Source organism: Pygocentrus nattereri, chromosome 21 (genome assembly GCF_015220715.1).
Source record: "Pygocentrus nattereri isolate fPygNat1 chromosome 21, fPygNat1.pri, whole genome shotgun sequence".
NCBI classification, from domain to species: domain Eukaryota; kingdom Metazoa; phylum Chordata; class Actinopteri; order Characiformes; family Serrasalmidae; genus Pygocentrus; species Pygocentrus nattereri.
In genome coordinates, this window is record NC_051231.1 from 30,616,123 (window position 1) to 30,630,048 (window position 13,926).

General features: G+C 37.9%; 1 protein-coding gene across 22 annotated transcripts in view; it reads left to right on the top strand.

Moving 5' to 3' along the window:
• Window positions 1-13,926, top strand: part of itpr1b (inositol 1,4,5-trisphosphate receptor, type 1b) — a 173,487-nt gene that overhangs the window by 71,137 nt on the left and 88,424 nt on the right. For 16 of the 22 annotated variants that reach the window (XM_017710893.2, XM_017710939.2, XM_017710902.2 and 13 more), the window contains 3 exons: window positions 2,852-3,000; window positions 8,419-8,530; window positions 9,339-9,374. In XM_017710893.2, coding sequence (XP_017566382.1) covers window positions 2,852-3,000; window positions 8,419-8,530; window positions 9,339-9,374 — 297 coding nt within the window. The remainder of the gene's footprint in view (window positions 1-2,851; window positions 3,001-8,418; window positions 8,531-9,338; window positions 9,375-13,926) is intronic. The other 6 variants (XM_017710929.2, XM_017710973.2, XM_017711000.2 and 3 more) reach the window with 1 other exon arrangement.

Here is a 13,926-nt window from a genome sequence, read left to right on the forward strand (position 1 = left end):
GTTTTGTTCCGACAACAACAAAGTGAGAGTATAAAATGATCTAAATGGGAATAAAATTGTGTAGTTCACTGCAAGACTGCTTTCACAGAGGTTTTCGTTAAAGACAAAAGTTTTAGTCTTCAAGTAGACAGAGTGGATTGGTCTAACTGCCGATCTTTGATAAACTGTGCATGTGTGATGTCCGTGTATAAGACTATGGCATCTGACTTGTGATTTCATGAACTGATTGACCCGAGCAGAGGAGTATGAAACTAATCCGATCAAGCTTCGTTTCATATACTTAACTGGAATTTTCTGGCTGATGCACACCCTTCCTGGTTGCCAGGAATGCGGGGGGTCTGAGAAGCGGTAAAAGAACCAGGAACTCTCATGCCAAGTGATATAAAGGAAAGTGAGTCAGTCTGATAGACTGTCTAGATAATTTTTATCTTGTAGTTATTTTATCTCATGAATTATTATTGTCACCATGGCCAAGTCTGCTGCTTCAGGATGATCTACTGACTTTTGAGCACTTTTAGTAGTTTCTTCTGCCTGTTTACTGTAGCAGTTTTTTCTGCAGTGTATTATCTGGGTCTAGGGGGCTCAAGGCCACTCCACATTGGAAGAAAAATGTGACAGTTTTAACTACCAACATTCGTCAGTCTAACGCACTTTGAGGTGAAAAAGTCCAACAGCCACTTTCATAAAACATCTGAAGTGTTTACCTGAAGTTAAATACTTAAGGCCTAAATTTAAAGTTGTGAATGTACATTTGATTTTTACTACTTTTAAAATTGTAAGTGCTAAACATAGGGTCTAAAATTCAATTAACAGTTATTGCTCTTAATTATTTCCCTGAAGAGATTTTCTGATGCTCACTTCAAGTTGGAAAGAATACTTAAGGCCAAAATTGACTGAACAAGATTTATGCAAGTGACCTCAGATCTTTGGTTTGTTTTGTGATTAGCCAATAGAATTACTATAATAATAATAGACTGGTATTGAAAAAAGCTGTGAAAGCCTCGGAATCAACTGTTGGTATGCTTTTTTTATGCTTCCCCTAACAATTCTTGCTCCTCATCTCCTCTATTTCTTTTCTTAATGAAATCATTTTCAGTACTGTTCTGGAGAAACATTTAACATAGAACAAAAATTTAATGTATTAACGTTAGGGTGCAAACAGACATTACCTATGAACAGTTTGCTCGGTCGTTGATAGCCAATTGTAGTCATAAATAAAACTTAAACTCAAGCTTTATTGCAATAAAAATACAGACAAAGCTTTGGGGAAGAGTTACTGTTTTTGGAAATGTATTAAAATCATTTGTACTCAAAGGAATGCCAAAGGAAACTGTTCCCAAGGTCTGTAGTTGTCCTATGCTAGTCAACCCTTTATTCGAACCTGGATTTAATCTAAGATGCTGCTTAATGGTTCTTAGCTTGTATACATGGCTCTAGGAAAACCTTTCGACTGATATAGAACCTTTTACGTTTTGTAAGTTCTTTAAACTTAAAAAAGCTTCTTCACACACATGTCATTAACAGAAATAGTCCCAGTGAACACCAGTTAATTTCTCAGGAAGACACCGCAGATGTATAGGAAGACCAACGCAGATGAGTAAGTGTTAAGGAAACAGAAAAGATGTGGTGCGTGTGATATAGTGCCGAACTTTTCCTCCAACCCACATTCTGGGGTTGAAGAGTGAGCAGAGGTCAGTTTTGAAGTGTGTGTGTCTGTATGTCATGTTGTTGTGGTAAACCACATTTCTACCACACACACCCACGCATCTAGAGTGATAGTCTGAACTTTTAGGTATGACTTTGTCTTTGTGATCTGTAAAAGTTTGGTTCAGGATAGAAAACCTCTGATTTCTGACCATTTATTATGAGTTTCAGGTGCCAAAACCTTATCTTAACTGAGATTAGAGAAAGTGTAAAACTGACTCTTTAGGAGGATATTAGATGTAGTTGTTTGGGCTCTGAGCAAAAAAGAAAAATTCTAGAAGCAAACCCCAAGACTTTGCCACCATATGAATGCAGCTGAATCATTTTCCAGTAAAGTCTCAGGAGAGAATGCATGTTTAAACTGTGATGTTGTGAATGGTTGTGTGTGTGTGTGTGTGTGTGTGTGTGTGTGTGTGTGTGTCCAGTCACAGTTAAACAACATTAGGCCTCATTCATCCCACTTATTGTGTCTAACTTAAATGAGATTGTTACAGAAATACGTAGGACATCTTAGGACCACAGAGACAGGTTTCAGACAGACAAAATGGCTTGGGAGAGAAACGCTATCCTCTATCAGCTCTGTATCAGAGTCAGGCTAGGCTAAGCAGCTACAGATACCACAGCTTTGGACCATTAAAAACATTTGCATTCATTGTTACAAGATCATTTACGCTTTTGTGGCCAAATGAAATGACAGTTAATATCAGCCACAGCTTTAATCAAACTACATTATGTAATTTTATTTGACAAAGATTAGGCTTCAGCATACATTCCATCACTTCGTTTGCTCCCACGTCCACTTCAGAGCTGCCAAAGAACAACAATTGTTGTTGTTGTTGTTGTTGTTGTTGTTGTTATTATTGTGGGATGACATATTAACCTTTGACTAGAATGTTAGATCGGGCCTTAATAAATCAGCTTTTGTTTCAAATATTCTGTTTTATAGTGTTGAATGCTTTAACTTAAAAAAGAAAAAATAACGTATTAATGTAACGTGTATTTTAACCACTTATTTTTTATTTATTTATTTTTTTTAATGATTTTTGTTCATTGATACACCCCTGGTCCGTGTGCATGGTTGTATTTGCGGGCACGACATGGAATAATCAACCATGTGTTTTTTTTTTTTTTTTAATGTGGCTATCAGGACATTGTCTCTGCACTGGAGGACCGCTTGCGGCCACTTGTGCAGGCAGAGCTCTCTGTGCTTGTGGACGTTCTGCACAGACCCGAACTGCTCTTTCCTGAGAACACGGATGCACGCAGGAAGTGTGAGAGCGGAGGCTTCATCTCCAAGTAAGACCATGTTTTCAATTATTTGTTCCCTGATCTGTTGAGCTATCAATGCTTCACTCACAGATGCATTTATTTATAGCAGCTATTATATTAGGAGGCAGAGCTTTCTCAAGAAAAATTTCCATCCAACTTCTGTATGTTGCTGTCGTCGGATCAAAACCTTGTATCTCCAAAATGGTAACTTTACAGCAGAAGGAAAAAAACATGCTCTACTTATAAGTCAATAGAACCAGACTTTTTTCCAAGTAATCTTAGGTAATTTCTTTTGGTCTGTTTATCATAGAATTTACACATAATATATAGGACTATAGGTATTTTCAAGTTATGTCAAAAACTGAAAAATGGAGATACAAGGTTTTGTTCCGACAGCAGCCATATATATAAAATCTTAAATATAACTTTATTTATTAATGTGTGGTAATCACACTTCAAGTTTTATAGGTGGTAAAATTATTTATTTAAATTACATTAAATGTAATTTATAAAACCTATAAATCAAATATTCATACATTCTATGAGATGCAGAAATTAACATCATATTCCTTTTAAACAGTGTTTTTTATTTACAGTATTTTATATTTTTTGTTTAAAAAACCTTGTAATTTACCTGTAAACAAAATTCCTTTGTTTATACCTCAAAATTAACAGTGCTGGACTTAATGCCTGAGTTGCCAAACTTATAAACTCCCATTATAATAACTGCTGTGATGGAGGATCTGTGAACAAGTGTTGTATTTACAACCTCAAATCAGAAAAAGTTGAAACAGAATGGAAAATGTAAACAAAAGAAGCAAACACACACACACACACACACACACACACACACACATTTTCTAAGCCGCCTCTCCCTCAGGGTCGTGGCGGGTGCTGGAGCCTATCCCAGCTATCATCAGGTGGAAGGCAGGATGCACCCTGGATACACCCTGGGCAGGTCGCCAGTCCATCGCAGGGCAGAAAGAAGCAAACACTGATTTCTAAAATTTACATTGCCTTTTTTTCATTGCAGACTGTGAACACCACATATATTTGTAAATATACATCCATTCCTGCCATGCAGACCTGCATCATGCTCCAAAATAAGTTGGGATGGAGTAATTTAGGGCCATTAATGGGAAAGAGATGATGTGAACAGGTGATTGATACCATGATATGGTTCAAAAGCAGCATCCAATAAAGGCCTAGTCCCTTAAGAGCAAATATGGGCCACGGATCACCAGTTTGCCAACAAATTTGTGAGAAAAATATTGAAATGTTTAAATGCAGTGGTCCTCAAAGCAAGATTTGGATCATTATTTGGATATTTCACCCTCAGAGGTGCATAACAAAATTAAAAGATTCAAGGAATCTGGAGGAATTTTAGTGCATAAGGCCAGAAGTGCCATCGACGTCTCTGGGCTTGGAGACATCTGGGATGGGCCATCACACTGTGGAAATGTATTGTGGTCATAGGAATCAGTATGTCATGTTTCTTTTGGAAGAAATGGACATCGTGTGTTCTGGACCAAAGATGAAAAGGAACATCTGGGACTATTTCCAGCAACAAAAAGGCCATGGTCTGTAATGGTATGGGGTTGTGTCAGTACCCTTGGCAATGGTAACTTAGACTTCTGTGTTGAAGCCATTAGTGCGGATAGTGCATAGAGATTTTGGGGAAATGTATGCTGCCTTCAAGATGACATCTTTTCCTGGGACACCCAGGCCCTTTCAGTAGGCAATGCAAAACCACATTCTACACACAAAGCATGGCTGCAAAGGGAAGGGGTTGCAGGTGCTGGACTGTCCTGTCTGCAGCCATGATCTGTCCTTAACAGAGAATGTGTGGTGCATTTTAAAACGCAACAATGAGGACCCTGTACGTTTACACGCCTTAAAATTTGTTTGCAGGAAGAATGGTACAAAATTACACCCAAAACACTTCATCATTTTGTGTCTTCAGTCCCTAAATGTCTTTGAAGTGTTGTAAAAGGGAGCAGCAACATTGCACAGTGGTAAATGTTTTTGTCCTAACAATTTTATAAATATGTTGGAGAATCGAAATTTACTAAATTGAAAAAATGTATGTATTTAGTTTAAAAAAAAAAAAAAGTAAATCCATGAATTACACATCAAATAATGTGCTGTAATTTTTTTTAATTGACCATACCGCCCCAACCTTTTCTGAATAAGTGTTGTACCTGACACTGTCTGTACCTCAGTTTGTGTTTTGTGTGTGTGTGCGTTTTTGTGTGTGTGTGTGTGCGTGTGTGTGCACACATGTGTTTGTGCGTGCGCCTGTATGTCGTCATTTCAGACGCTGCTCTGTTTGGCTGTAGGAGTGGTTTCTGAAGGGATTAAGAATGTCTGCACATTTGAGTGTGCGTGTGTATGTATATGGGTTCTGTTGGGATTAAGGTGTGAGCTGCTGCTGGAGAGGTGTGCTCTTTGGGATTAGTTTGTACTGAATGGAGTGAGATTACAGTGTGGACTGAAACGTGCTTGTGTGCTTTGTGGGCGCGTGCACTCAGAAGTGAGACAGAAACACCTGCATGCTTGTGCCTGTCATTCAGTTCAGTTACTGTCATAGCACAACTGTGCACATCTGTTCAGGATGGAGCTCATTTCAGTTCAGTGCCACAAATATGATCTTATATTGTTTACTTTTTGTCTACTTTTGTGGTCAATAAGACCGGTGGTTGTTATGACCTTTATCTTATTTGATATTGTATTGTAAGGAGACCTTGAGTTTCTTGAAAGACATCCTTACATAAAACGCATTATTGTTATTTTTATTATTTGATATGAAATATACTGTAAGGGGGGGGCACTGCCTTAAAAGCAAAAATGAATAACACAATTCATAATAACTGTTTTTCTGACCATGATTGCACTTGGCTGTTACAAATGTGCAAACGTTTTTTGTTTACAAGAATATGTAGGTATGTCAGTTACATACAAATATCATTTGTTTTCTGATGTAATTTGTGTCATTGTCTTCTTTGGGCTTAAGTTATGTGTTTATGTAAATTCTCTCTTTCACTCTTCCTTTCCCTCCCCCCTCCCACCAACTCGAGCAATGTTCACGTTGTGCATAGTGCATGTATTTTTCCTAAAGGAATTAACATTTTTAAAAATGGTTTAAATGTAATTTAGTAAGTAGTAAATAAGCAATTAAGTGTGTCAGTTATACACTATATTGCCAAAAGTATTTGCTCGTCTGCCTTCACACATATATCAAATTGAGCGACATCCCATTCTTAATCCATAGGGTTTAATATGATGTCGGCCCACCCTTTACACCTATAACAGCTTCAACTCTTCTGGGAAGCTTTCCACAAGGTTTAGGAATGTGTTTATGGGAATTTTTGACCGTGCTTCCAGAAGCGTATTTGTGAGGTCAAACACTGATGTTGGGCGAGAAGGTCTGGCTCGCAGTCTCTGCTCTAATTCATCCCAAAGGTGTTCTATCGGGTTGAGGTCAGGACTCTGTGTAGGCCAGTCAAGTTCTTCTACACCAAACTTGCTCATCTATGTCTTTGTGCACTGGTGTGCGCTCATGTTGTAACAGGAAGGATCCGTCCCCAAACTGTTCCCACAAAGTTGGGAGCATAAAATTGTCCAAAATCTCTTGGTGCCGAAGCATTAAGAGTTCCTTTCACTGGAACGAAGGGGCCGAGCCCAACTCCTGAAAAACAACCCCACACCATAATCCATCCAACCACCGCTTTACACTTGGCGCAATGCAGTCAGACAAGTAGGTACCATTCTCCTGGCATCCGCCAAACCCAGATTTGTCCATCAGATTGCCAGACGGAAAAGCGTGATTCATCACTCCAGAGAACACGTCTCCACTGCTTGATGCTTTGCATTGAGCATGTTGATGTAAGGCTTGGCTGCTGCTGCTCGGCCATGGAGACCCATTCCATGAAGCTCTCTACGTTGTTCTTGAGCTAATCTAAAGGCCACATGAAGTTTGGAGGTCTGTAGTGATTGATAATATTTAGTAGTGCGGAAATTTCACAACTGGACGTGTTGCACATCGGACAGGCATCCGATCATGGTACCACGCTGGAATTCACTGAGCTCCTGAGAGCGACCCATTCTTTCACTAATGTTTATAGAAGCAGTCTGCAGGCCTAGGGGCTTGTTTTTATACACCTGTGGCCATGGAAGTGATTGGAACACCTGAATTTAATTATTTGGATGAGTGAGTGAATACTTTTGGAAATATAGTGTATATTGGTTTTACTTTGGTGGTGCACCCAGGTATATGGACACCCACCAAATATGACCTATGTGTGGGACATACTGAATTGTTTATTTGCTCCATACTCAAAGCTAATACTTTGAGGGCTGAATAAACACACTAAAATAAAACGATTTAGTTAAAGAGTTGCTTATTGCGGACTGTCTGTGGACACTTTGCACCTGTGCATTTGGCCCATTTAGAGGGTTATCTACTGAGAACTATAACTATGCAAACCACTGACTGGCTCAAGTGCTTTTTGGATGAAAGCCATTGCTACGAGGTAGAACAAAACAAGTTTTTAATTCTTCTCTGACTCAAGTTCAAATTGTGACTCATTAGGTCAGAATAATGACATTTTCCAGCTGTAGGGATAAAGCCGAACTTGAGTTCTGTGCCAGTTGCTTTTGAGAACTTTGAGATATTATAAAATACCTGTTTAATTTCAGTGAGCACGTCCTGGTCAATTGAGAACTGTATTATTAGCTTAACCTCTTGGCTGTGTGCAGTGCATCAAAGCATTGCTGTGACGTTTCAGAAGCCACAGAGGCTAAGCAATTTTAGTAACTTCAGTAATGCAGCGATTGCAGTTAGAGTAAATATGTGCTTTTAACCGTGATTTGAAACACTGAAACACTATCTTCAGTATAAATAGGTGGAGCAAAACTGCTGTAGGCTGTGAGTATACATATGTAATTGTGTTCTTCATGACAACACGTTTTTCATGTTTCCATATGTGCACTGTATGTTTTGAAAATTTAATAATGTTTGCATGTTACATCAAATTTTTTTCCAAATAAACAAGTAAATAGAGTTTTGTGGTTCACTATAATTATCTCTTCATGGTGTTTTGAGCTTTGAGATGGAAACTCCTATACATAAATATACAATGAGGAAAATGCAAGAAATAGAAGTGACCACTCATTTGATCTTTTAATGGCCTCTGTAGACATGGTGCACCTATAGATTGGTTTGCAACAGTTGCCTTTTAATGCCAAATAGGATTTGAGATGGCACAGTATTAGTATACCTATAGGCATGGGGTTAGGCCTAACACATGCATAGATGTGCATGTGTGAAGCTGAGCCCAGTCGACTTTATTGGTCCAATCTGTTGGATGTTCTGTTCAGTGGAGTTCGATTAACTTCCCTGTTAATTTCAAGAGGCTCATTTCATTCTCCCTTTCTCTCTCTAAGGCTAATAAAGCACACTAAACAGCTGTTGGAGGAGAATGAGGAGCGTCTATGCATTAAAGTACTGCAGACTCTACGAGAGATGATGACGAAAGACCGGGGCTATGGTGAAAAGGTAAAACGCATACACACCGACCCTTGCCACAGAGTCCAGACCTTGTTTGAGAGCACTCAAGCACTAGATGGTTGCCCTTATCACTCCGTCTCTCTGCGCTTATGTAAGCACGACAGTTTACCAGTCGTGTGCCATATTTCAGCCTCTATTTTACTGATAAGATACAGACATGCACAAACATATGCACACTCACACATGCGTACACACAACTGGACTCTGCCCTCACTCTTATCTTCTTGACAACCTTTTGGATTCTGTAACAGTTACGTTCTTTGATGTGGGTTTGTGGGTTACCATTCCCTGCTATGCAGATTAAAAACACTACCATTTTATTTAGCATTTAAGAGGGCCATGCATGTTCCTAAAGCCACAAGCATGTTCACTAATAATCTGTGTCCTTTGGCTGAGAAAAAAACTCTTTGCACTAATCTCACTCAAACCACAGCCTTGGTCTAGAGCAATGCTGTCAGAACTCTGCTTCTGGAGGGCTGTAGGACTGCAGTGCTTTGTTCTACTTCAACTCAGTCATTATTTCAATTAAGCCTTTAATGAAGTGTGTTGGAGTGGGTGAAAAACTGAACTCTGCAATCCTGCGGCTACTCAGTACTCGGGTTTGACGCTTGCTGTAGGTCAATTTTATATTTTCATACTGGTACTGACCAGTGCTTTTTAAAAAGGCAAAAGTTTCTAAATACTCATTTCTAACCCCCCCCCCTTTTGGCTATGGTCGTGCACACTTTATCTGAGCGTTTGGGTTCGGTTCTGCCTCCTTCACCACTAACCCTAAGCCTGTATTCTTCTCTTGCAGCTGATTGCCTTTGACGATGAGCTGGATGTGGCTGAGGTTGATCTTTCTGTCTTTTTTTCCATCCTTTGGCTTCTGCTTCATGCTTACGTGCTGTAGCTAGCCTACTTCTAGCTTTCTGTTTTGTTCTTGTGTTTTGGTTTTTTTTTTTTTTCCTTTTCTTTCTTTAAAATTAATTTTTTCATTTTGTCCACAAATATTCTCTCTCTTCCTGCTGTGGTGTGTGTGTGTGTGTGTGTGTGTGTGTGTGTGTGTGTGTGTGTGTGTGTGTGTGCGTGCATGTCTGGTGGGGTGTATACGATGTGTGTTGGTTAAACTGCTATTTTCTGTGTTTGTTTGTGGTTTGGTTTACAATATTGTTTTCTGTGAAAGTGAGTATGTGCGTGTGCAAGTGGATTGCACCACTAGACTTATACACACAGCCAGGCAATTAAATAATTTTATAATAGTTTTTAATATATGTGTATATATATATATATATATATATATATATATATATATATATATATATATATATATATATATATATATATATACACACACACTATTTTACAGCCCCATTTCCAAAAAAAGTTGGGACACTGTGCAAAATATAAATAAAAAACAAAATACAATGATTTGCTAAACATTTAAACCTTATATTTAATTGAAAATAGTACAAAGACAACATAAGAAATATTGAAATTCTTTTGTTTTTTTGAAAAATATGTGCCCATTTTGACTTTGATGCCAACAACACATTCCAAAAACGTTGGAAAGGGGCAACAAAAGGCTGTTAAAGTGTTGTAATGCTGAAGAAACACCTGGTGGTTAATTGGCAACAGGTCAGTAATGTGATTCAGTATAAAAAGAGCATGTATGTTAGAGAGGCTAAATCTTTCAGAAATGAAGATTAGCAGTTCACCACTCTGTGAAAGATTACATGAGCAAATAGGGCAACAATTCAAGAATAACATTTATTAACATAAAATAGCAAAGAACTTTTGCTTTTCATCCCCTACGGTACAGAATATCATTAAAAGATTCAGAGAATCTAGAGAAAACTCTGTGAGGGACGAGGCCAAAAACCAGTATTTGCTGACTGTGATCTTTGGGCCCTTAGCTAGCACTGCATTAAAAAATCAGACAAAAAAAAACAACAACATGATTCTGTAGTGGAAATCACTGCATAGGCTCAGAGACCCTTCTGAAAACCACTGTCTGTGAACACACTTTGTCACTGCATCCACAAATGCGAGTTAAAACTCTAAAATGCAAAGAAGAAGTCATATATGAACAGGATCTAGAAACGCTGCCACCTTCTCTGAACTCAAGCGAAGTGAAAAGGTGTCCTGTGGTCCGAAGAATCAAAATTTGATATTTGTTTTTTCCGGAAATCATGGACACTGTCTTCCGAGCTATAGACCACTCGGCTTGTTATCAGTGCACAGTTCAAAAGCCAGTATTCATGATGGTATAGGGAAGCATTAGTGCACATGTCATGGATGACATGCACATTTGTGAAGGCATTATTAATGCTGATTATTAGATACATGTTTTGGCAACACGTGCTCCCATGCAGATGACGTCTTTTTCAGGGAGGCCTTGCTCATTTCAGCAAGACAATGTAAAACACATTCTGCATGTATTCCAACAGCATGGCTCTGTATTAAGAGTCTGGGTCCTAAACTGACCTGCTTGCAGTCCAGATCCCTCTCCCACTGAGAACATTATGTGTATTATGAAATGAAAAATACACCAAAAGAGTTCCCGAACTGGTGCGTACCTCAGTTCCCAAATGCTTAAGTGTTGTTAAAAGAAGAGGTTATGTAACACAGTGGTAAACATGCACCCTTCCCAATTTTTTTGGAAAGTGTTGTTGCCATCAAATTCAAAATGGGCGAATTTTTTTCAAATAACAATAACATCTCAATTTCAACGTGATTTGTTACCTTTGTAGTATTTTCCTTTAAACATAGGATTTACTTGATTTGCATATCATTGCATCCTATATTTATTCACATTCTGCACAGCGTCCCAACTTTTTTAGAAATTGTGTTACTGTTGACTTACTATTATCATTTATTTATTTCCTTGGCGGTGGATGTGCGTGTGCCACGTGTTTTTCATACAGTTGTAAGCAAAAGTTTGGGCACCCCTGGTCAAGAGACGTGTTGTTGGTTTTCGAAGTGAAAATAAGTTAACACATCCTCTACAGAGAATACATTTTAATACACAATTAGTGTTTATTTGCTGAATTTAACATACTGAGTATATGAAATGTGACTGTGTAAATGTTATGGAACTTTTAATACTTTATGTATTTTATTTTTCCCATATCTTAAACAAATAAATAGAAATTGTGGACTAAAATGCCTTGTTTGTTCCCTGTAGAGGTTGTGCTAACTTATTTTCTCTCAGAAAAAAAAAAAACCTGTCATTTCACTGGAGGATATCAAACTTTTGCATATGACTGTACATGGAGGAAAAAATGGGTTATATTTACCTCTCGGTTCAGCACCTCATCATATCTTATCAGCACTGAAGCAGTCACCTGCCATATCTTCAACCAAATACACTTATTTGTACAGGGTTTTATTACTTCTCAGATTGCTGAACATCGTCACGTTCAGTTTGCTGATAGCATAGACGTGTGTGTTTGTGAATATGACTGGCTGACCTCTGTGTTTTGGCAGTCCTTAATCTTAATGTTTTTATCAGGGAGAAATGGCAATGTAAACAACTGTTGATAACTGGTATTTTTTGTTATGTAATACAGTTGCGTAATGTTTGGATTTTGTACTTGGTCACTCACTAAATTCACTAGCCTTAGTTTTTCTTCTCAACCCTAAGTATCTTTCTTTGATGATTCTGAGTGGTTGTACCAAACTATATCATAAGTAATAGCTTAAGTGTTTCTTGAGCTTTAACAAATGCTTGCACTTAGAGGAAACGGAAAGTCCACTGATCTCAGAGTCATTCAGAGTTGTTTGATGTGGTTTGATGCTAGAGAAGCTTTCCGAGTCAGAATTGTTCACAGTGGTGGTGTTAGGAACCAGACGTCTGAAGAGTTTAATGCTTCTAAAAGCTCTATTGATGTTGTAGATGTTATTTCATGGTAGTTTTGAGATAGTATTTTGGCCTAATTGAGTGCAGGATGTTGTAGGCAAAAAAAATCACCAAACCATAACATTTTTTTCAGATTTTTAAAAAATTTCCTGTATTCAGCATTACATGGAAAAACATACATGTGTGTGTACTTTCACTGTTTTTTAGATAGGTAAATAAAATGACTATGTTTACGTCACACCCCACTGTAAAGGTCAAGTTTCTCTATAATGAACTATTTTTATATCAAACCACTTTGAATGACTTTGTTTACATCTCAACATTTGAGCTCTGCTGAAATCTTAAGAAATTGGTGGAGTTGTCTGATGACGTGGTCTGCCATTTAAGGTGATGCAAAGTGTGAATTTGCAACAAATATCCGAGTTTTAAGTTTGTGCATACATTGTGTGTGAACATACATGGCTTGTGGGTGTCGTGCAGTCCTTAGAAGTCAAAGTTATTACCAGTGACATCACATGCTAAAATTTGATCTTAATTATTTCTCACTAACTGAAAGTGGAGAATTTCTGTTGTAACCTTTCAACCCACACCACATTTGTATTGCAAGTAGAAGATATATTTTATGATGATTTGAATTGGATGAAAAAGTAACTGTTGTGTGTAAAACTGTGTTTGGCAGAAAGAAAAATGTCCTTCACATTGTTGCCATTTTTGTAGTTGTAGACATTAAAAACCTGTCGACACAGAATATAACTCAAATGTAAATAATTATATTATTAAGTGCATAATTAATTGTTTGACTGTACTATAATGAGTGCCTGCTAATTATACTTTAATAGTAAAACAAAATAATGAAATAATGCTGGTAATGCTTAATGTGTGTGTGTGTGTGTGTGTGTGTGTGTGTGTGTGTGAGAGAGACTGTGCAGACATCCTGTATTTGAAGGAGGGTGTGAGTCTAATTTCTTGCTGTATGACGGTGTCTGTGTGTTTGCAGAAGTGCATGCGTGAGTTTATTGTCTATTGAGAGAGGAAGTTAAATGCTGTTTGTAGGTGTTAGACGCTTTCAGGGTGAAATGTGAGATAAAGGTCATGACTTTTATGGTGCCATGTTGGAAAAGTATTAATTTTAATGTTAGATGACTAGTTAAACACCTGTTCTGTGGTCTCAGTATGAATAATAGAAAAGGGCTGTATTAGACTAATTGTGCCTGGAAGTTTGTGTAAATCGCTGCTATCTGAACAAAATCTCATATGGCCAAAATGGTGGCTTTACAGGAGAAGGAAAAAACATACTTTACTTTTAATGTAAGTCAAAGGAACCAGAATGTTTTCCAAGTGATTTTGGGACATTTCTTTTGGTCCATACGTCATGAAATTTGCCCAAAATGTAAAGGGCTACAGGCCTTTTCAAATTATGTCAAAAACTGAGAAATGATCCAAGGTTTTGTTCTGACAGCAGCGATATGTATGTGTCTAAGTGTAGGTGTTTTTGTGTTTTGTGGTCAGCAGCACTCCTTACTTACAAATTGAAAGGGCTAAC